Here is a 22114-nt window from a genome sequence, read left to right on the forward strand (position 1 = left end):
CCAGGGCAAAGCAGTGCCACTTGAACTGGGAAAGAGGAGACACAATTTTGGCTACCCCTTTTCAAAAAATTCTCTCTATATATCTACCCAGCAAGGGTCAATCTCTGAAAAATATTTTTGGTTTTTGGCTTTTTTTTTTTTTTCCTGTTTGGGCAATCCCAATTCTAGTACTTTTAAAATATACATCTCGCTTTTTTTTTTCGCCCCTTCCTTTTTAATTTTTTTTTCTTTTTATCCTCCTGGTGGAAAAGCGCACTTGCTAATTTGCCAAGCACTCTGGAAAGAGGGAAAGAGAAAAGTGTCACTGGCGGTGCATATCCTCCTAAGTTCAAGAAGAGATCTGGAAGTCTAAGTGGCAGAAGCAGTGGAGAAAAGACAGAGTGTGTGAAAGAGGAAAAAAAACCGACCGAAAAAGAGCTTTTCCTGATGATTTTTAATTGAGAGGATTCCATCCAGTGCACCACAGCAGCAACAAAAAAGGAGGCTTTTTTATTTTCTTTATTTTTTTTTTTTGTGAAAGAAGAACTCGATAAAGAAGAAGAAGAAAGAGGAAAAAAAGAAAAAGAGAAGGAGGATCGCGCCCCCACGACATCCCCCCAAACCAGTGCAGCTCTCCAGGCGATGCCAGTGTAAATGCCAGGGCAATGTCCCGTCGCAAGCAGGGAAACCCGCAGCACTTGTCACAAAGAGAGATTATCACACGTAAGTTTGAACTTGGAACCAGACGGAGCCGAAACGAGGAGCAGAATTAGGGAAGGGGAGGAAGCGGTTGGGGGGGGCGGAGGGGGGGGGGGGGGGTTAGTGGGGGGGGGGAGACGGGGACGAGATGAGACGAGACTCCAAGAGCAACTAAAGCTGGTAAATGACTTCAGAGAGAAGGAGAGGAGAAGAGAATTAAAGAGGGGAGGGGGTGTGTGTGGCTAGGGGGGATGGGCTGGGGGTGGAGGGGGGGAGAAGCCCGAAGTTTGCCGTGCGTTTTTGCAGCGGTGCGGAGGTGAGGTGGGCAGGCAGGCGACGTGGAGCGGGAAAGGCGCTGCCGGCGGGGAGAGCGTGGCGCGGTGCGGGGTTCCCCCCAGGGACCGGGTGCGTGTGCGGGGGGGTGTGGGGTGGGGTGGGCGGAGGGGGGGACGGCGGAGAGGGGCGCGCCGGGCCGGGCCGCTACATGCCGGGCCACCCCGCCGGGGCTCCGTCGCTCGCCCCGGGCCCCGCTCGTTCTCTGCTCCGGGGGCAGTGCGAAGCGGTGGAAAAAGTTGGACAAGCGCCTTGCCTCGGCGTGACAGCCGGGCCAGGATACGGGCTGTGCGTGTGGGGGGCGGATCAAGGTGGGCAGTGAAGGGGGGAGAAACGAAGCGGCCGGGACGAACTTAACGGGAAGCACATGGAAGCGGTGGGCCGGCCGGGGAGGTGCGGGCCGGCAGCGACGGGCGCCGAGCCCCCGGGGCAGGTAGATGAAGGCGGCACCCTGCCTGCCCCAGGTGCATCGCCAGCGGGGGGAGAGAACTTCCTCCGAAGCAGGGGTGGGAAAGGAAGGAAGGATCGGCACGGCTAGAATTGAGGCAGGGCAGGGGCTCTAAAGGGGCCGGGGGTGGGCTGGGCTGTCAGTGGCGGGGGAGAGCCGCGGCGGGGGACGGGGCTGGAAGCCACTAACGGCGGGCATGGCAGTGGCACTGGCTCGGTTGCCCAGCCAAGAGCGGAGGCTGCACTTTGCAGAGGCTCCCATTGTGAAGTAAAAACACACACGTACCCCACGTTCACCCCAGCACCACCCCCACCCCCAAAAAAAAAAAAAAAGGAAACATACGGGGAGGGAAGGAGCCCCCCTCTCCAGCATCCCCCTCCTCCCCATTCCCACCCCTAAAGCCCCCGGAGAGGGGCGAGCGCCTGCAGGCAGAGCCGGGTGCAAGTCCCTACGCCGGGCGCCCCGCTTCGCTGCTCCGCCGCTCCCCTCCCCGCCGGGCTTGTGCCGCAGTGGGGGTGTAAGGGGTACGCCTCTCGGGGCACGGGGCCCCCAGCCCTCCCTGCTGCTCTGCCGCGATCGGGGCACTGGTGGGGGGGGGGGGGGGGGGGGGAAGGGGGAGGATGTCAGGGGGGTCTTTATTTCCCTGCTATAGCATCGGACCAGGATGGGGCCCAGCACCCCTCCAGGAAGGCCGATCAGACACCTCCCCCTCCCCCCCGCGCCTCCTCGGGACGGGTCCGCAAGTTGCTGTGCTGTGGGGGGCGGCGGCGCGCGTGTAGCCAGCCCAGGGCTGAGCCTGAGCCGCGGCGGATCCGAATATTTATGTTGAGATTTTAAAGAATTTAAATAAATAAATAAAATATTCCCCCGGCTTCTCTCCCCTCCCCTGAAAGCCAAGAATAGGAGCCATCTGCCAGGAGCATTTGGTGCTTGCGAGATCCTCTCTTTCTTTGTTACCGGTGATAAATTTCTGTTTGTAAGATTTCCTTGGGAATCGAGATATATATGTGTATATAATTTTTCCACTTCCTGTGAGATTTTTTTTTCTTTTCCTAGCGGAGGGTCGTGGGGGACGGTTTGGGTCTTGAAAAATCAATTTCTTCCGCTTTTCCTGCATTTTTTTTTAAATAGGTATTTTGTATTAGTGTGTGCCTTTATTTTTTAACCCGTTCCTCCCCCACCCCCTTCCAGCCCATCAGCTGGTGAAACACAAATAAAGATGCATCTGGTATTCAGCTCTTTCTTGGGGGGTTGTTTTTAATTCATTGTTATTTTGGAGCCAGATTTGCATCACCATAAAAGGTGGATTCCCCCGTTTCAACTCTCTCTTCGTTAATTGCATTTTTTTTAAACCATCCGGTGTGGAAAATGAGTTTCTTTTTTTTTTTTTTTTTTTTTTGGGTTCCTCAGCGTTCCCCCCGCCCCCTTTTTAAAAAATTTTCTTTTTAAGAAAAATCATCAACATCCTTCTAAATCGCCTTGTGCAATTTGTCCCACTTCTTTTCTGTCTCACTTGCGAGGAGATGTGGGGTGTTGAAAGGGGATGTGCAGAACATCTGTTTTGTTGCGCACGTCTGAATTTGTTTAAAAGGGGTGAAACGTTTCTTATCTCGTTACTGTTGCTGCTGGGGGTGTGGGGGGTGGGTGGGTGGGTTGGAGAAGAGAGCCAGGTAGATTTGTTCTTTCAATGTGATCTCCTTTTCTGATCGCTTTATTTGAAAGTAAATAATGAGGCAGGGGAGCATTAAAAGGTGCCGAGGAGCTGCATGTACAATGGGTTTAGCGGGAAGAAATGGGGAGCAAAGCGGTACGCAGCTTTTCTGTCTTCCCTCTTGTATCTATCTTTCCATCCTGATGAAGCTGGCGGAGAAATCAGGCTGCATACTGAACAGTGGCAGGAAAAAATGAAGGTATCGAGGGGAGGAGGCGGTGGGAGCCGGGCGATGGGAGGTGTGTGTGTGTGGTGTGTGTGTGAGGCTGAGGTTGGGGCTGGAGCTGAGGGAGCAGGAAGCGCAGGCATTTGAGTGCACAGGCGCTGAGCCTCAGCTGCCGCCTTGCAGGAGAGGGATTTTGCAATCCCCACACTCCTCGGGAAGGTGTCACTCGTGGGGGAAAAGCAGCCAGGGAGACTGTCCTCTGTAAAGGGGAGTTTGGAAAGTAGCGGGCAACTGAATGGGAAACCAAACCATGTAGAACCAGATAAAGCCAACTCGAAGCCAAGCCAGGATGAGTTGATACTGTTTTCAGAAATGTTGCATTTATGTCATGTTTAGCTTGTTGTTGGTTTTTTGTGTGGTTCCCCCCCATTTTTTTGGCATCTGTCAATAGAGTTGCATTTCAGGATGGACTGGAGGATTGTGCCAAGCAAGGAAAGTGAGATTGAGAGATGCGAAGAGAGAGAGAGAAGGGTTTAATGACACTGCTCAACTGGAGTTTATTTGGTTTCATTCTCTTGGTGTTCAGAGAAACGCTTAGATCCTGAGTATAAGACAAACACACAAAAAGCAGAGAAGCTTCAGTAGAGTTGTGCTCCAGAGTTGCAATGCCTCATTAGCACAGTAGTCTTTAAGACTGCAAAACGAGTGGCCTGTTTGTCCTTGCCAGGCTCACCCAGGCAGCCTTGTAATGGATGCATGTGCAGGACAAAAAGAGGGGAAACACTTGGAAAGAAAAGAGCAGCTCTGGACCTTTCTTCAGTGGTGGTGTGCAGAGCAAACTTGGTAGCTGAGCTCACTTTAAACAGATGGACAAAGCAGGAGAGGCGATTAGAGAAGAGGAAGCTGAGCTTCTGAGCTGCTCTGTGCAAAGAAATGTTATTTTGGTTTGATTCAAACTGCCGATTTCCTACCTTAAGACATTTTCTCTTTTTGTTTTACTTGAGAAATCTGTTTTCAAACTAGCTCTATGTTTTACATTTGGAGGAAATTTGAAAGACAAGACCATGTGAAAAGCTCTCTGGTAGCAGTTTTGCAGAAGGCGACAAAGCAAGAACATTTCTACAGAGCAGCAGTGAAGACTGGCAGGGAAAGGCACAGTAAAATAATACAATTTCAGGTGGAGAACCAGATTTCCCAAGGAGACTCCTCAGTACCTGGCCAACAGGTTCCTTAGGAAGAGTAATAATTTATTTTATCGTTTTGTATTTGTATGTAGTCATTAAAAAAAATAATTAAAATGCCCTAAGATTTTTTGCATGTCAAATTTTTGCAAATTGCTTCAGGCATCTTCTCTTAAAATGCATTTAGATTTAGTACAATTAATGTACTTTTCCTACAGAAAAAAAAAAAACCCACACCAATGTAATAAACTCTTAATATAAAGAGGATATAAGCTGTGACTGAAAAACTGGAAAGGAAATTATTATTATTTTGGTGAGGACTGACTTTTTTGTAATACCTGCATAATTATGCACAGAAAAGCCTAACGTGCTTTTAAAAGACATTACATGTGCTGGCTTTAAATAGAGGAAAAAAGAAAAGGTTATATGCTGTCAACTTCCAGGTTGCATTTAATTTGAATATATTTGTATTGGACTTGCAAAATAAGAAAAAAAATCTAAACCCAGAAAATTTAAAATACTGGCACATTTGCATAGTTTCTGGTGTTGTAAAATATATTTTTAAAAGTGATGCAGAACACCTAGATTGCAGATCTAGGTTGTTCCATCCTTTTTTGGTTGATGTGCTCAGTGGCTTAAATAGATGTCCAATGGATAAGAAATCATTTTGCATGCTTTTTCTGGTCGGCAGATTTTCTTGCGTATTTTGTCAGGCTTGTTTAAATACTGAGAAATAGAAGTCTTCAAGATTTTACAACCTGGCTGCCTTTAATAGGAATGTTTTGAGCCCTTGTCGTGCATGCAATGTGTTTCTCAGCAGAACAAAGGGTTATCTTGTGGCAGATTTGACAATAATTATGATTTAGAGGAGTGTGCGCTCGCAGGAGTAGTGCAAATTATTGATGTCAGTGACCGACTTCAGTTGCCACCACTTCATCGGCTCCTCCCGGGGCTGAGCTTCCTGCTAGCAAAACTCTTCCATTAAAAAAATGCCTCGCAGGAGATGTTCGCTTCTCTTCCATATTTCCTACCTGGACTGCTTTGCGCTCTGTGCTGCTTGTTGACAGAGAAGACTTTTCCCGGATAAACTTTGCTGGCTTTTCGGGTTGCCTCCCCAGTCTGCCTTGTGCTCCGGCTGCCAGTGGCGGGTGCTGGCAACTAGGGGGAGCTCATCGCCCGTCTGATGGCCCGACTGGCCCCGGGATGCGCTGCCCTCGGAAGCAGCCGCCGCTCAGTTCGCGTTGCTGCAAAATGTTTTCCCTGTAAAGTTGTAGTATTGATTTTCATGCGAAGATCTATATAACGCTAGCTGAGAGGGGCTGTGTGCGAGACCAATCTATTTTTAGCTAAGTTATGGCTGATTAATTGACTTGGGCAGACAAGAGTTTTTAATTAAAATTAGTTTTTAACAGTGCCTTTTATTGTCAGCATACAGTGTTTAAATTCTCAATTTGCTGTTGTCAGATAGTGATTGAGGTAATGATACCTGTACATGATCAAGTCCCTATGCACGTGTGTGTGTGTAAAATCCCACAGAGATCCGTTTGTTCCAGTGGACATAAGAACAAGGCAAGAAAGCTGGAGTTCTAGAAGGTGTGTACAGCAATAAAGCAGAAATACACCTACACAATTTGGTGTTGATTATGTGTCAGAAAGCAACACAAAACCCTGCCAAAAGGATTTGATACTAGATAATTTATCATTCTTAGATCTGTAGGTCTTTATAGCAAAAAAAAAAAAAAAAAATGCAGTTCCTGCAAATGAGAATAGGTGGTATTTTTTTTTTTTCCTAGAGAAATAAACACAAAAATCACATCTGTCATGTAGAAGTTGCTGCTGAGCTCATAGGCTTCTTCATCGGGCTTGTACTGTTTTCTGCTGCAGTTGGCTTGCATGTTGTGGATGGACTTTATCGGGATGCTTTCTTGCCCAAACATGTAATTTTGTGGCATACACAGGGGAAGCTTTGATCAGTGGATGTTTATTTCCCCCAGCCTGAAAAATTAATTAAATTATGGTATTGTTAACACAGCAGAAGCGTCTTCTTATTTTCGGTGCGCAGTATGTGGAGGGAGGTTATGCTGTGACAGGAAAGCATGCTTTATTCTAACCTGAAAGAGAAGTAAATTAGGTCAGACAAAAGATCAGGGCTGTCATCAGCTGTACAAAACCCCTTCACTCTTGGGTAGAGATGGCCAGCAATTTATCTGATGATTTCTCTACTTCATTTAATATTTGAATTGAGCTAGTTGGAAGCGTATAGACAGCAGCCTGCTAGTTTGATAGACCGGTAAGCTGAAGTGCCTGGGCCAGTGCTGATGCTAGTGTGCCCAGCAGTGGGGAAAACCTTCCTTTCTTCCCTCCCAAAATCCCAGACTTTCATTCTATTCCTTCCATTCTATGACTGTTAACTTTTACCAACAATCCACCTCTCCTCCTTCCTGTTGCCTCTGCCCACCCAGCACACACACAACCCACACACAACCCACACACAACCCATTCTCCCCTTCATCCTGCTACTTAATCTGTCTCCCACCTGTCCCACTCTGCCAGGTCAAAGCCTGGTGGAAAAGTCTCCCTGGGAAGACCTGCTACCTCAAAGTGGCTCTCTGACTCCTTGCCATTCCATTTCCTTCTTTTTGACTGCAGTTCAATTTCTCCAGGATTGTGTTTCAGTTGTCTGTTGAATTTGGTGTCCCTTCCCTGTGGAAAAATAAATGGGGGGGGCTGACTGCCTACTTTAAAGCTAGCAGCAATGCAAAAGCACTTGGTGAAGCACCAGCGTTGGCTGCAGATGAGTTTATGTATATGTGTCTTTTAACGAGGGAGGGAAAAGGCATCAATAAATGTGTGCATTGATATAAATGCATGATTCATTCAGCTGTTCTTACTACAGCACCTTCCTCTTTCGTGTTTATTTACTTTCCTAAAATGTATCTGGGCAGGCTACACACTGTTCCTCAGCATCCACAGTTTCAGCTTCAGAGGCGGTTGTGCGTCGAGCTCCTGAGTATTAGTTAAATTTGCTCACTGCCTGCCTTCTCTCCCAAAAAGCTGTTGCTTGCTCGGTAATGTAAACCCTTGCTGGAGATTTAAGTAGCAGATTTTCTTTTTATTTTTCTTCCCCCCTACCCCCTCTTATTCCAAATAATAGATAAAAAATCCTTAAATCAGGCTATTAAAAAACAAATTAAAGAATTAAAGCAGAGGGACACACTTCATGTGTTGCAGGCACACGCCAGTAGAAGGAGGTTAGGAGAATATCATCATTTTACTGGCAAAAGTGACACCAGATCGGGGATTTGATTAATGGTGCAGCATTCACAGGGACTTCATTCGGTATTTTTGACATATGCAAGTCTTTTGTGTAGTTGCCTCAGTGCAAGAAATTCCTTTTTTTTTTTTTTTTCCTAGAGCAGCTGATAATTTGTGTGTGTGCTGGATATGCCAAAGGTACTTTCCAAAGACTAAGCACTAGACAGCACAGTATGAAAAAGGAATCCAAAGTTAAGGGAGAGGAAAAAAACACACTGGTTTACTTAACTTTTTTATGACCCCTTTTACTAAGCCTCTGGAAGAAGCCATAAATTCGCTGAATGTTATAATGAATATGCTTCAATGAAAGTAAAAAAAAGGCTTAGGAAAATTGTATATGAGCAACAGTGTGCCATACACAATTGAGAAATGCAGTTGCTTTTGAGCCTGATATTTAGGAGAAGAACAGAGCTGTTGTGTGTTTAATACTTGTTCAAAACTAATTAATTTTGATGACGTATTTTTAAATCCTTTGGTAAGAATCTGTGCTTCCAATGTCCTTTTCTATAGCAGTTAAAAACCTGTACCCAAATACTGCTACTTCTCCTTTTGTGACATTGATCACTCTTTTATTCTCCTTGGTTGTTTAGTTTTAAATAAAACAAATATATTTTCTGGGGAACAAGGAATGCTTTTATATCACATCATCACATCCTGTTTTATCTGTGGAGATTTGCAGCTTCTCCAGCCTATAGAAGAGCCTATGCACTTTACACTCTCCAAAGCAGTAAATATTTTTTATGAATGTATAGTTTACTTAAGAGGAGACACACTACTCCCTTCTTTAACACTGTACATAGTTCCTGATGAAATAACATCTGACAAGTGTTGAATATTCGTGTGGATCATTGGATCTTTTTGGCTTTTGTTCTGATTTGGTTCCTGTTTTCCTTCTGCCTTTCCCTTAGCTTGGTTCTTTGTGGGGGTGCTTGGGCTTGCTCTGTCTCAGGTGTGTATGGAGGGTTAAACTGCTGTTTTAGAGGTTCAAACTAGTTCTGCGGAAGGTGTCTGATGCTCCTTCAGGAGACTCCTGACTTGCGGCTGTGTGCCGGGCTTGCTAAGGTGTTGCAATGAAACTGGAGATTTCCCCAAACTCTTCCTGCATTGCTGAGTCCTGATCCCCCTGGTTTTGGTCCTCTCCTTGTTGATGCCTAGTGGGGGCAGCTCAGTGGGCTGTTCAAGGGTGGTGGGGTCCATCCAGCTGCTGCAGGCAGGTGTCAGTGGCCAGTCCACCTCGGCAACTGCCGTCACCTGCTGCACCGCTGTGCTGCTGTCCAGCTTGTGGGGCCAATGGGCTGGTGTGGTGGTGGGCAGATGACTGGATGGTGCTGGCTGGGCAGCTGTGATGAGGCCAGGCACAGTGCGACAAAGGTTTGCTGCTGCTCTGGCTGCCTTTGTGCGCGTAGCACACACCTGAGAGTTGCTGGGAACATGAGGTCTCAGTGTTTCTTGGGCTTCCCCATGAAGTTGTCTCTTTTGGCCAGCTTGGCCTCAGACTTTTATTTATAAAAGACTCTGAGCACTTGTTTTTCAGCCCTCATAAAAATTAAAAATTGATGGCAGACAAGCGGTGCCTAGTACTCTGAGTGTGGTGCTGATGCAATATGTAGACATAAACTCAACTCTGCACCTTGCAGCTGCAGGGAGCTGCAGGGAGGCTCTGAAAACAGGTTATTGATAAACTTTGATGGTGAGGAGCTGCATTGCCTTCTTTGAGCAGCACTGTCCTTTGTGTAGCAAGGATCCCGACACCGATCTCGGTGATAACTCAGCCAGAGAGTGTGTGATCCTAGCTATTTCCGTTAAGCATGTTGATGTTACAGTAAATGTGACATGGGTGTTGATTGAAGGGACATCATTTTCAGGCCTGCTTTGGGCCAACACCCTGGAGAGCAAGTAATTTCTTTGTGCTCACTCCCTGACTAGACTGCACTCTTTCTGGATGTACCTTCAAGACAGTAATGGTTGTGTGCAGAGGACAGCATGCTCGGTGTGCTGCGGCACCCTTGCAGACATATTTCTGTGCCTGGGTACCAGAAGCTGTGCCCCTGTGTCAGACTCTGGTCAGCCTCATCTCATCCCAGAATTGTGTGGCCACTGGGCTAGCCTGTGCTTTTCCCTCCCAGGTGGGCGCAATGGTGTGCGGTGGCTGTGGTGGGGTGCTGGGGTAGACAGGGCACCCAGTAGCACCTCTGTGGTGAAGGCACAGACAGTGCTTGAATTAACCACTCCATTTTTGTGAAGAAATCAACCACAGAGGGGAGATTTTACAGGCAACGCTTTGGCCTGGCACCAAACTGATCCCTCTTCCCCCTTTCTCTACCTTCTTTGTATACTGGTGGGTAGGAAAAATAAGGAAGAGAATAGGCTGGCAACTTTTAGATCTGCTCTTGCCTTGGTTCTTAGGTGCAATAGAAAGACAATAAAATGAATTGCTGCTTCTGGGACCTAGCCTTATGTAAACCTCATGAACAAGCATTCACAGTTCTCTCCTTTGAGGCTTTGGAAATGATTTTTAGTAACATGGGCTTTTTCACTATTAGTGGGTATGATTTTGAGACATCTGACAGGCAGAAAATAGTTAGCATGTGCATTCTCTTTAATACTGGGCACGAGAGTGTTGTTTGCATGGGGCACATATGCTCTAATGATGTCACCACGCTGAAGCAGGAGCACTGATGGTTTTGTGACAGTGCCTTTATGGAATTAAGGAGTTTGTCCACTGTAATTTGGTGTGGTAGGCAGACAGGGAGTATGGAGATGCTGCTCAGCGTCCAGCCAGCATGTGTAATGCTTTTAAAAATAAAGCAAAAGATTTAGATTGTCCAGTTGCATTAATTTCAGATAACAGCACAGACCACCCGTCCCCTACACTGTGCTTCCTCAGCAGGCAATGCCAAGGCAGTTCTCTTTGGCGGAATCTCTGGGTGCAGGGAAAATGCCAGGCAGACCTTAACACACCTGGAAGAACCAGGACGTGAGTCCTGGCTGGAACTAGCTTATTTGCATTTTTTTTCCTTTTCCCACATAAAGCAGATGCAATATTTTTTTATTCCTTTTTTTGTGTGCCTTGATTTATCCTCAAAAAAAGAAAAAAAAAAGAAAAGAAAAGAAAAGGAAAGGAAAGAAAAGAAAAGAAAAGAAAAAAGATAATTTAAAATAAATACTCGAGAGGAAACACCCTCCTACCCCCAAACCCAGTTACCAACAAACAGCAATAAAACCACAGAGTTAAATTCAAATAATGTGAAGCGACTCATTTGAAACCCACAGACATAAGTGGAGTCAGAACTTTAGACTGAGACTGGCCTAAATTGCCCCATTGGTATTAAAGGACTCCTTAAACAGCATAAGATCTTGGCTGTTGTATTAACCAAGCATGACCTGATGTGTTATGGGCTGGACTTGCAGGCTTTTCTCTTTTCCTTTGTGGGTTTTAAATCTCTCCTGTAATGTTACTTGAATGTAGGTTTTTAACGGCTTAATTGAGTTATCAATAGGAAGCCTTTTTGTTTTCTTTTTTTCTTTTTTAAATTCCATTCCAAGTTTGAAAAAAGAAAAGAAAAGAAAAGAAAATTGACATGGATAAAATGCATTTGAAGATCTAGTCAGTATTCTGTTTTTCATTCCTTTATGTCTGTTTTCCATGTCCAGAGTAAGGAGATGTTATATAGCTTCTGCATTGTTGGGTGTACGGTTGGTCTCATGCTTGATGGTTTATTAAGCTCAAATCAGAAAAGAGTCGAGTTAAAAATCTTTTGATAGTTTGAGACCCAATTACTACTGATCACAAGGGCTCGGCGTACCAAGGAAACAAAAAGCTGATTTTCGGTAATGTGACGACTGCCAAAATATGAAGGAATACCAGATGTTATTTTAAAAAAGTGCCATTGCGGAGTCCTTGGAAAGGGAGAGTGAGCGAGTGTAAGTGAATAGACATATGTGGATTTAGCTAATATTCAAATGAACTATAGAACTGAAAAGAAAGAATTTGAAACTGTTTAGCCATTCAGACCTTCTTCATGTTTCCACAGACGCATGGTCAGGGCCCTTACCAAAGGCAGCAGTTTTGCTATGTTTTCTGAAGAGTGTGATTTAAATTGCTGGGGAAAAAAAAATAAATTCCCCACAGCAAAAAGATAATAACATTGAGATTTGTGCTTTTCTCTTTATTTGTTATAGATATATCTAAATGCCAAAATTCAGCCTTTGTAATTTAAGATACGGACTTTAATCTGAAGGCTTTACAGGAATGTTAGACAAAACGAGAAGTTTTCTCCCTCTGCCACTCTTTTTCCTTAGGACCCTTGATTCATTTCCTGTTTTCATGTTGTCTTTTCCAGCTCTTTGTCCCATCTCCTCTGTGTGTGTGTCTGTGTGCCTATGTGTGCCTCTCTGTATGCTTTTTTTTTCTTTTAATATTTTGACACACTGGTCCCATTTAATAGGAATTCTTCCTAGAAATAGTGCACACATTTCTAAAGGACCCTTTTCACAGTCCTTTTTCTTTTGGCTCTAAAATGATGTATATGTAATTGGTAATTAAAGGTGCAAGCTCTCTTCAATATAAACAATATTGCTCAATGTTAGATCATTAAAGGGAACCGCAGCACTAAATAATTGCATCGTGACACACTGTTTGCAGGCATCCGCTCCCTTCCCAGCGGTCCCTGTTCAGTATAGGGTTATGGTTACATTTTCACTTAGGCAAGGAGGCATTTTTTAATGATATAAATTGGTAAATTAATTACGTAGTATTGCCATCAAACTCCTTTTAAACTTAAGGGGAAAAAGGTAATTAATGGTTTTCAGAAAAAGTATTGTGCTGTGTATTTGGTAAGCTTGGTGCGAGTTAGAAAACTTTCCTGTTCCTGTCCTCTGCTGCAGCAGGATGGTCCATGCTCAAGGCACTTCTCTGGGATTCCCATCCTTGTCCTGCTGCCGCTGGTGTTGCTGCTGCCTTCCACTTTGCTATTAGGGAGCTCGGATGCAGCTTGTACTATACCAATTAATTATTTATTCTGGAACATGAAAATGGGGATGATTCTTTTTCTAAACTGTTTTTTTAAGGCTCAGGTTTGTTTGTGGGTTTGTTTTTTTTTGTTTTGGTTTGGGTTTTTTGTGGCCACATAATACATTTCACCTTCTACCTCTTGTCTCTTTCCTATGTGGTTTATTTTCCTTGTGTGCTTTTTTTTTTCCTGTGGGTTTGTTTGTTTGTTTATTTGTTTTGCAATTTGCTGAAGAGTGGGACAAAAGTCTTTTTGTTTTCGCCAGGAGGAGAATCTAGATCTGGCTGATAACATCTGTTTATCTCAGTCTTACTTCTTTGAGATATTTGTGTCACTTGCTTTCCCCAGGAAATCCATAAGCAAATCGCTTGAGCTAGTGGCAAACCTTTTTCCTCCTATTCCTTTAATCCTGATTCGATTAGAGGTCTCACTCACTGATTTACATACTGTTAGTTCCTCTGTTTTGTTCAGCCCAAATCCTATAGTTCTTGCAGAGGCAAAACAGCCTTAGGCAAAAGTCAGTGGAAATTTTGCCTGAGTAAAGACCAAGGTTTGTATGATTTGGCAGTTACATGGCAAAACAAAAGAAAACAAACCAAACCCCATATTTTGTCCCAGAAATGGATTGTGATCTGTAATTATTTTATAATGTAAAAATTATCTTCTTAAGTACCCATTATAAATGCACTGTGTTTTATTAATTGTGAAATGAGAAGTTGCTTATTTCTTTGAAACTGATGCAGGTCACTTAGAAATGCTTTCCCAGTCTTTGGGGGTAATGCTATGAAATCCAGCAGATCTACAGGCAAGATTTAAACAAAAAAACTTCTGTTAACCTATATAGCAACTGCAAGGTTATTTGACATAGAAAGCAAAACAGAGTGGAAGATTTCAGTTTCAGCCAATATTCCAGTATGTTAAATAAGTCCCTCATTCTCTTTTCCACTGTACACACTTTTGAAACCCCTTAATGTCTCGTGAGACTTATCCTGCTTACCTTACTCTTGCAAATAGTTTTCTGTAATTTGTTCTAATGGGTGGTCATTTAACCTTGTGGGTATCTTTATAGTGGGACAAGGTGGTACTAGTTTTGTATGCTGCAAGGAGCCTGATCCTGCTTGTTTGGAGCATACAAGCTTTCCCCTTGTGTCTGAAACTGGAGAAGAGATTTAGGTACATAAGCTTTACTGGATGGGGCCTTGGCCAGATGGCTGGGAGACGCAGTGGGAATGAGAAGGTGGGATAAAATGAGAGGAACTATTTAAGAAAGTGAGTCAGGGCTCGAATATTTGCAAAACGGCTCTTTGCTGATAGCCTTGCAGCTCCGACAGCAGTGAGAAGGAGCTGTCAGGAAAGCTATGCCAGGTCAGCCTTTCCATTTTGTTTCAGGCAGGCTTGGTTGCAAAACGCATTGAACTCATTCTGGGAGAGTGGAAAAGCTGAAAAATGAAAGAAAGATCTAATCGGGCTTGGCTTCTTTGAGGGGGTGGGGAGAGGCTGGGCCTCTCAAGATGCATCCTTCAGTCTGTGAACATTCAAAGCAATTTCTTTCTCTTTTCCCCTTGTCCCTTTCCTCCCTCTTTTTCCTTGTCCATGTAAAGCAGAGGCTGACCATGTGGAACCGGCACTCGCCGACGAGGATGAGAGTCTGGCAATAGCAGAGCCAGGTGGCATCAGCATCACCACAGGTGGGACAGACCCTGACTTGTTAACCTGTGGACAATGTCAGATGAACTTCCCGCTGGGAGACATCTTGGTTTTTATAGAGCACAAGAGAAAACAGTGCAATGGCACTGGTGGTGCCTGCTATGAAAAGAGCATGGACAAGAGCAGCCCTCCCCCTTCCTCACGTGCCGAGCTCAGGAAAGTGTCAGAGCCAGTGGAAATCGGGATCCAAGTCACACCCGATGAAGAAGACCGTCTTCTCACGCCTACAAAAGGAATTTGCCCCAAGCAGGAGAACATTGCAGGTACAGCATGTTTTACACTCAATCAACTGCCTAGGTAATCTTTTAACGAGAGCCCTCTAGAAAGTGCAATGAAACAGAAACTTCAGTAACAGGTCCTTATAGGACCCATCGGTCTGGAGGATCCTCATGGCTCTGTAGGGCTGTCCACCTCACATTCAATTCAGTGCAGCTGTGTGTTCAAGGCCAGGTCCCAGAGAGAGAGGCCTCTTGATCTGGGAGAGCCAGAGGGCAGTCTGTACACATAATAAAAAGCAGAAAGTTTGGGTCAGAAACCATTTCAGGAGCATTTCTAAGCCAGTAGTAGTGGTAGAAGGATAGGGGTCTTTTGTGTGATGCTTAGTTCAGTTCAGATACCCTTTGTCACATGCAGACCCACTGGGAAGGGCCACTGAAGTCAGTGAAAAAAGTCTTCCTGCTGACTGCAGGGGTAAGATTTTGCTGTGAGTGTTAAAGCAGGAATTCATTAAGTCCTTGCTTGATCCTTCTGCTGGGGTGTATGTCAGGTCTGCATTGCTGCCTGTGCTGTCTCTTCTGGATCTCTGCAGATGGCTGGATTTGGGTGGGTGACACTTCCATTCATATGTACACCCCAGATGGGGCTTTTGAATGAGGAGACAAGAGCACAAGTTGGCCTGGGTGAATAAATTGTGTTTCTTTTTCTAAAACTATCTTACATGGTGCAGTTAGTATTTACTCACTGGGCCTCCCTGACTCAAAGGTGAGCAGGTGGGCGACGGTGTCCATCTGGGTGAGCTGCTATGCAGCAGCTCCCAACATGGGATAATTTTCATCATGCAGGACCTTTCTTCCCCTTTGCAGTGCTGTGTTCCTTGGCAGTAGGGTAAAAGGAAGGCTCTGCTCTGTGCCAGTGAGTGGAGGTTTTACGTTATACAGCAGCATCTTCTCTCAAATGGGCTTTTCTTGTTCAAATCAACTCTATCCCATACAGACGACCAGTGCTGCAGCTACCCCAATTTCTCTAGGAGCTGTCCTATGAACTGATAGTCCAGGATCCTGCTTGTAGTAGAGATGTTCCTATGAGGGAACATCCTTAGAAGACTTGTGTTACAATTGAAGATTAAGAGATGCCCACTTTTAACACTTGAGCTCTCAGAGTCAGTCCCTAGCGTCTCTGACAGGCTTGGTTGTTGCATAAATGAGCATGTGGGCTTTGAGCTGCTGCAGTTATCAGATCTCCAGATGATCTACATGTTAGAGGGCATATGCCACCTATTGACTATCTTGTTGTCTTCTGGCCATCTTTTTTGGGTGCAGTCACCATCTCGACCAGGGGGAGTTAGTAGCCTTGGAAACATTAGCAGCGGCAGTGTGTGCCGTAGTGTTGCAAGCAACCCAACTGTAAGACCTGACCTTGTCCTTTCCTCATTGTTTTTCAACTTTCCCTGTCCTTTTGCACTTATGAATGCAATTCTTGGCAGAGATGACTGCCTCATGGTGTTGCAGCTTTGAGCACTAGATTTCTTTCCTATTTAGTGGGAGCAGAAAAGAAGTACCTAGAACTTTCTCCCCAGGTCTGCCGAAGGTCTGCTGAATGGTGCTGAGCACTTGCAATAGCTGTTGATGTCTGTGCAAGCTGATGGCACTCAGTCCGTTGCAGAGGGTACCCGGTACTTAGTAAGGTTGGTCCAGGAAACCTATGCTCTGTCCAGATCTTATTTCCTGATATGATGTGCCCAAGTTCAGTCCATAGTGAAATACACCAATGGCTATGCCCAGCACAGAGGGTGCTATTCTATCTCAGCTTCTGGGGGTCAGCATCAATATAGCTGATGCTTTTGCCATGTAGAAAATGTGCTGGGAGAAGGGGTGAAGGAGATGTTCATATATGGAAAAGGCATAAAAAAATATTTAAAAGCCAATCTGGAGCACTTAATCTCTTCCAGACTAAACTGAGTATCAAATGAAAATATGTAGGAAAGATTTTGAATTGAGAAAAATAAAAGGGTTTATGACTTGATTGGCATTTTCTCAGCAGTGCGCAGAGATAGGGACATCCACTAAACAGTGCAGTAATAATGCTTTCTCAATTAGGAGCCCAGCTCTGAGATAAAAAGGTGCAGTGTCCTTCCATATTTTTTTTTAATAGCAGCGGATAGTTTTCAATAGTAGGATAAAAGCCTCACATTACTGCCATGGAGGGTAGCCATGAAAAACCCACAGAAGTCATTCACTGGAAAGGCTTTAGTGGGATATACCAAACCCCTTATTTATATTTCAATAGAAAGGCTTTCTGCATTAGCCAAGAAAATCAGAATCTGCATTTAACATTAAAGGTATTTCCCAGTGAGCGGCTGTAGAGCATTGTTGTTAGATTTGTTAAAAAAAGAGGCTAAATACGATTTCATAAAAGGGAAACTTAATCTCTAAGGCAGCTTTCTCCCACCCTGCCACCCCCTCCCTTTATTTTTTTTATTTTTTTGGTAATAATGCAACAGCCTACAGTATTTTTACTTTATATGTGACGAAAGATATTCTTAGCCTTTCTGTACTGCTACAGGAAGAATGAATTTCTTTATTCCACCAAGAAATATGTAAAATAATCCCTTAGAAGTATGGGGAGATATGTTTGTTCAAAGCATTTAAAATGTTATTTTAATCAAAGGCACAAAACACTCTACATGCTGTGTCAGCTAAAGGAGACCATTACATTTTAACAGCAAATCATGCTCTTTTTCCCTCTTCTAGTCACCCCCCTCCTACTTTGAAACTAACTTTTTTTATTTTATTTTATTAAATAAAAAGGCAAAAAAAGATTAAAGAATAAAAACTTCAGTAGCTCAAATGTATAAAGTAATTTAATATGGTGGAAGCATTAATTATTTTAGCTTAATTGAATTCTGAGGACTGCAGTAGTTGCATTTTTGTAGACAAGCTCTGTTTATTACTTCTTTGTGTAGATTAACAGTAAAGGAAACATAGATAAGTTTTGGTTATTTATTGTAAAATAAATGTGTCAATTCATGTGTAAAGCAAGCTGTTCAAAGATAATTGAGTCTTTATATTTGAAGAGGGAAACCAGAAATCACCCACTCACCACTCCATCTCCCTGAAATGTGCTGCCACCTCTGCTGCCCTCAAATAGGTTTCAGCTTCTCTCCTTGATCTTGCATTATTTTTGTAGACCTTCTTATTTGGTCGAAATGATTTGCACAGCCTTCTGCGGTGTGACAACTGCCAAATCTTACAGCTTCCCATGACTGAGTGTAGTGAGGGTATGTCAAGTGCTGAGCTTGACTTTGCCATTGCACCTCTCTTTCTTCTGGGTGTGAGGATGTTGGGATGCTGGACTGTGCTGAGTATTCAACATAGTGCAGAATGCTCCAGAGTCCTGAAGTCTTTCCTTCTCTCTCTTTTTTTGCCTTTCCTTCTCTCTCTTTTTTTGCCTTTCCTTTTTTTTCCTTTCTGTCGTGGTAACTTTGCTTGATCTGGTCAATGAATTCCTCCTGACCCTGTAACAGACCTTACACTGCGTTGAGTGAGGCAGGGAGAGCTCAGGAGTCTGCAAGAATTTGCATGCACACAATGCAGATCTCCAGCTAGCATTCTAGCTATCAATAGAGACAAAAGCAACTTCATCACCACAATCAGCTTTTAAAGACCTTCTGATAATGAAGTCTATCATCTTTCCCTGACTGGTAACTTGCAAATCCAAGTTTTTCAAGGTGCTTTCACTTAGTTACTACTGTCCATAAGGTGTGTGGTAGCATGTTAGTTGGCACTGGGAGGACGTGACTTGCTTAGGAGCAGTTTGTCCTGTAATGCTTTTTTTTTCTCTTTTTTTCAAATTGGCTGACCCATTTGAAAATCAGTTCTGCCGCTTGTACAGAGGGTGTGATAGTATCGAACAGATGAACCAGATTGTCGCACGGCAAAACACAGCCAGGCCAATCAGTCGGCTAGGAGTTATCAGTCACTGCTTCTTTCACTTCACTGCTGGCAGGTATTTTGGAAAAAATTAGACCACTGTCGTATTTTATGCTTCTTTTTATCTTTCATATTTATCAGATCTTAGGTGACCTGTTCTGGTTGAAGAAGGCCATGGGGAGTGGCTCCCACTGTCCTTGACTGATGATATCTCCTGTCTTTCTCAGAGCCCTGATGGCCTTGTGGGCCACTAAGCTGTTCTTCAGCAAGACACTCTGAAATGATTCAGATTAATGAAAATGTAGCAATTGGTTTGTTTGTAATGTTGGATGGTTTCAGAGAACCACAGCAGAGAAGGGAGCCTCAGTGGGTCAGGCACCACTGGACCAGACTTTCTTCAGCTTCGCTGGCTGATCTGCATGCTCTGGGCATTGTCCCCTCATGGACAGAGAACCATAACCAGCAGCAGAGGTTCATTAAAACGGTGTAGTTAATTTCTGCAAAGAAGGTGCTCGGAAAGGGGAAGAGGTTGATTGGAATTCCTCATTCATCCCATCCGGGCTGCCACTGCTGGGCTCCATACATTATGCACTTGAACTAGATGTGCATCATGAAAAAAGGCTCCCTGTCAGATGCAGGATTTAACTGCAACCCTTGCTCCATGAATGTTCATTTCAGGCTTTTGAATGGTAAAACTGCCAGTGAGAGAAACTAAATAACTTGCATGTGCTGGAAGCCAGAGATAAACACCGCCGCAGGTTGCCATGAAATAGGCTATTTGATATATTTAGAATTGTTATTTTTCTCCAAATTAAGATTAGTTAAATCCATGTGTGTTGTGTGTGTGATTGTTAACTCAATGGCATGGATTATCCTTTTTTCAAATCGTGACAGCTAATTATTATTGCTGTCTACCCCGAGACATTCACTTACAATGTACCATTATGGACTTGTGCACCCATATTAACTGTAGGACTCAGCCATCATGATGCCTTCACACGTGAGGAGAAGAGAACGTGAGCAGAAAAAACCCAAGGCCAGTGGTGGCAGTGTCAGGCAGGTTGGGAAGAGGTGTCCAGAGCAGCACCAAAATGTCTTGGGGCATGGGGGCCAACCCTTTTCTGAGGCCACCATGGCACTGGGTCCTGCTGCCAGCACCTCCCCTGGGTGAGAGGTCTTGCAGAACTGACTTTTCAAAGCTAGGCCAGGAAAAACAGTATGTGAAGAAGAAGCATGTGGTAATAGTGCCTGAGAAACTTGGGTTGTAGCTGCAATCTTTTTTCGTGAAGCTTTTCCAGGCTTGTTGCTTCCCTTGCATTTGCCTGTCTTTCCCTGAATGCAGAGGAGTTACCTGGCCTCCTCCTTTTCCATGTCTTCACCAAGTATTTAGCAACATGTTTTGCTAATGGTGTTGCTGAGCAGTATGGGCAGGGGGGACACAGGACACACAGATGTGGCAACCAACACTCCCCAGAGAACAGGGTTAACGAGCAAGTCTTCTGTCCCGAGGGTCTCGGCTGAGGTCCTGACTTCAGTCATGGAGAGAAAAACAAGCTAGGTGATCTCACCCAGAGCCCTGCTTGCACCATGGGCAGGGTGGGGGACATGATGGAGGAGCCTGGCTCTTCTCCAGGGGCAGGGCACCCCCAGCACATGGGAGGGGTCCACAGTGGCAGCTTCCCTGGTTTGCGGCAGCTTCAAGCAGCAAAAGGATCTGCCAAAATGTTAACGGTTTAATGTTTTAAAGCTGCTGGGGAGGCCAGATGGAGACTCTCCAGGTTATGTGATCCAGGTTATGTGATCCTCCCTTTAGGGGATCCTTACAGGGGCTCGTGTAGAGGGCATCCTGTAGCAGCTTGGCAGCCCCTATTCCTCAATGTGTCCCCCAAGTTGGCAGTGGGGGATAGTAAGACCGTGTCTGCTCTGTGCTGCACAGTGTCTCCCACCAAGGCAAGAGTAAGCATCCTGATGATCCCGGTAAAAGTTAAAGGTGAGAAACCTGATGATTATGAAACCAAGCTCTTTCTTCCCCTTGCTTGAACTCCACCACACCTATGTGGCTCAGCTCCAGCCCCAGCCTCAGCCTGGGAGTGACTGACCACAATCTCAACTTGCTCCCAAATCTGTCATGCCAGGGGTCCAGCACTGCCAGGCACCCAAGCTTTCCCAAGACATACCTGAGAATCAAGTGTGAAATTAAGCACAACAGTTTTAAAAGCAGACTGAAAAAAACACTGTGGAATATTATGTCCTTGATTCTCCCTGCTGGTTTTAGCTTTTTGTTTTATTCCTCTCACAGTCCTGTTTTTCAAAGTGATCTTCTGTGCCCTCTGTGTCATAAGCTGGACTCCCATGAGGCCAGGATGGCATGTGTCAGTGCTGGAGGTATGGCAAGGGATCTGGTTCATCGCACTCAGCCCTGGTTTCACCTTGGGTAGCTCCCCTGAAACCAGCAGTGCCATGCCAGATTGGTTGGGCAGTGCACACCGGGACTTGTCCCCTAATGCAGGTGGTGCCAAACTGTAACATTAGAGCTCACTGCTGTGATTTTCTCTCTCTCTTTGTAATCTGAGTTATAGTCATCTTCAGTTTTATGTGTGACAATGCTAGATAAAACATTTTCGACAGAAGTGCCATTTTACAGGGTGATGAGAGGGAATTTAAGAAGGTCAGTACACGTGGCCAGAGCCTTCTTGCTCCAGGGTGGATGTGAATTGAGAGTCACTCTTTAAGAGCAAAACTTAGTTGTTTGCACCAGCTTGGAACTGCTGTGGCAGTCTTAACTCAGTGGAAGGAGTCTGGATTTAGTTAGAGGTAGAGCCCAGTCAAAATGTCACCAAAAAAAAAAGAAGTCGGGTTTTGCATTTATTTTAACCCTTATGTGAAATTACTTGGGCCATGTGTGGGAGACCAGAAACCATGTGCATATCTCTGATTATTATTTGCATGGAAAGATTGGTAGATTTTTTCAGACAACACTGAAAGTAAATGGTGGAAAGGCACTGGTCAGCCAGTCATGGCTCACTTGACAACTTTGCAAGCAGCTCTTAGAAGCAAAGTAAAAGTAGTACCCACCCATCCTATAGCCTGCTTTTGCATTTGTGCAGGTGTGACTAATAGCAATAGGCTTGTGCTCAGCAGAGTATTAACTGCAAGAAAGGATTTTGTGTGTGTTAGCAGGAGAATTTTGCACTAGGATGTAGCTGAAGAAAAGCTGGTTGCATGGAAATGTTATAGAACAGAAAATCTGCCATACAGATAAAGTTGCTGTTCCTCTCCGATGGTGAATAAAGACATAAAGGCACAAAAGTGATATAGTGTGGGGCTGCCTCCCTTCATGTCTTTTCCATAGATTGTTTTTCTTTCTCAGCCTGTGTTTGAACTGCACTGCCTGTACACGCAGTGACCAAATAGG

At 44.6% G+C, this 22114-nt stretch overlaps 1 protein-coding gene across 4 annotated transcripts in view; it reads left to right on the forward strand.

The window, feature by feature from the left end:
* Nucleotides 1–507: 507 nt before the first annotated feature.
* Nucleotides 508–22114, forward strand: part of BCL11B (BCL11 transcription factor B) — a 92729-nt gene continuing 71122 nt past the window's right edge. For 2 of the 4 annotated variants that reach the window (XM_009905264.2, XM_009905281.2), the window contains exons 1-2: nt 508–702; nt 14446–14814. In XM_009905264.2, coding sequence (XP_009903566.1) covers nt 645–702; nt 14446–14814 — 427 coding nt within the window. In that variant the 5' untranslated portion in view covers nt 508–644. The remainder of the gene's footprint in view (nt 703–14445; nt 14815–22114) is intronic. The other 2 variants (XM_009905273.2, XM_009905289.2) reach the window with 1 other exon arrangement.

Source organism: Dryobates pubescens, chromosome 5 (assembly GCF_014839835.1).
Source record: "Dryobates pubescens isolate bDryPub1 chromosome 5, bDryPub1.pri, whole genome shotgun sequence".
In the NCBI taxonomy this organism is placed as follows: Eukaryota; Metazoa; Chordata; class Aves; order Piciformes; family Picidae; genus Dryobates; species Dryobates pubescens.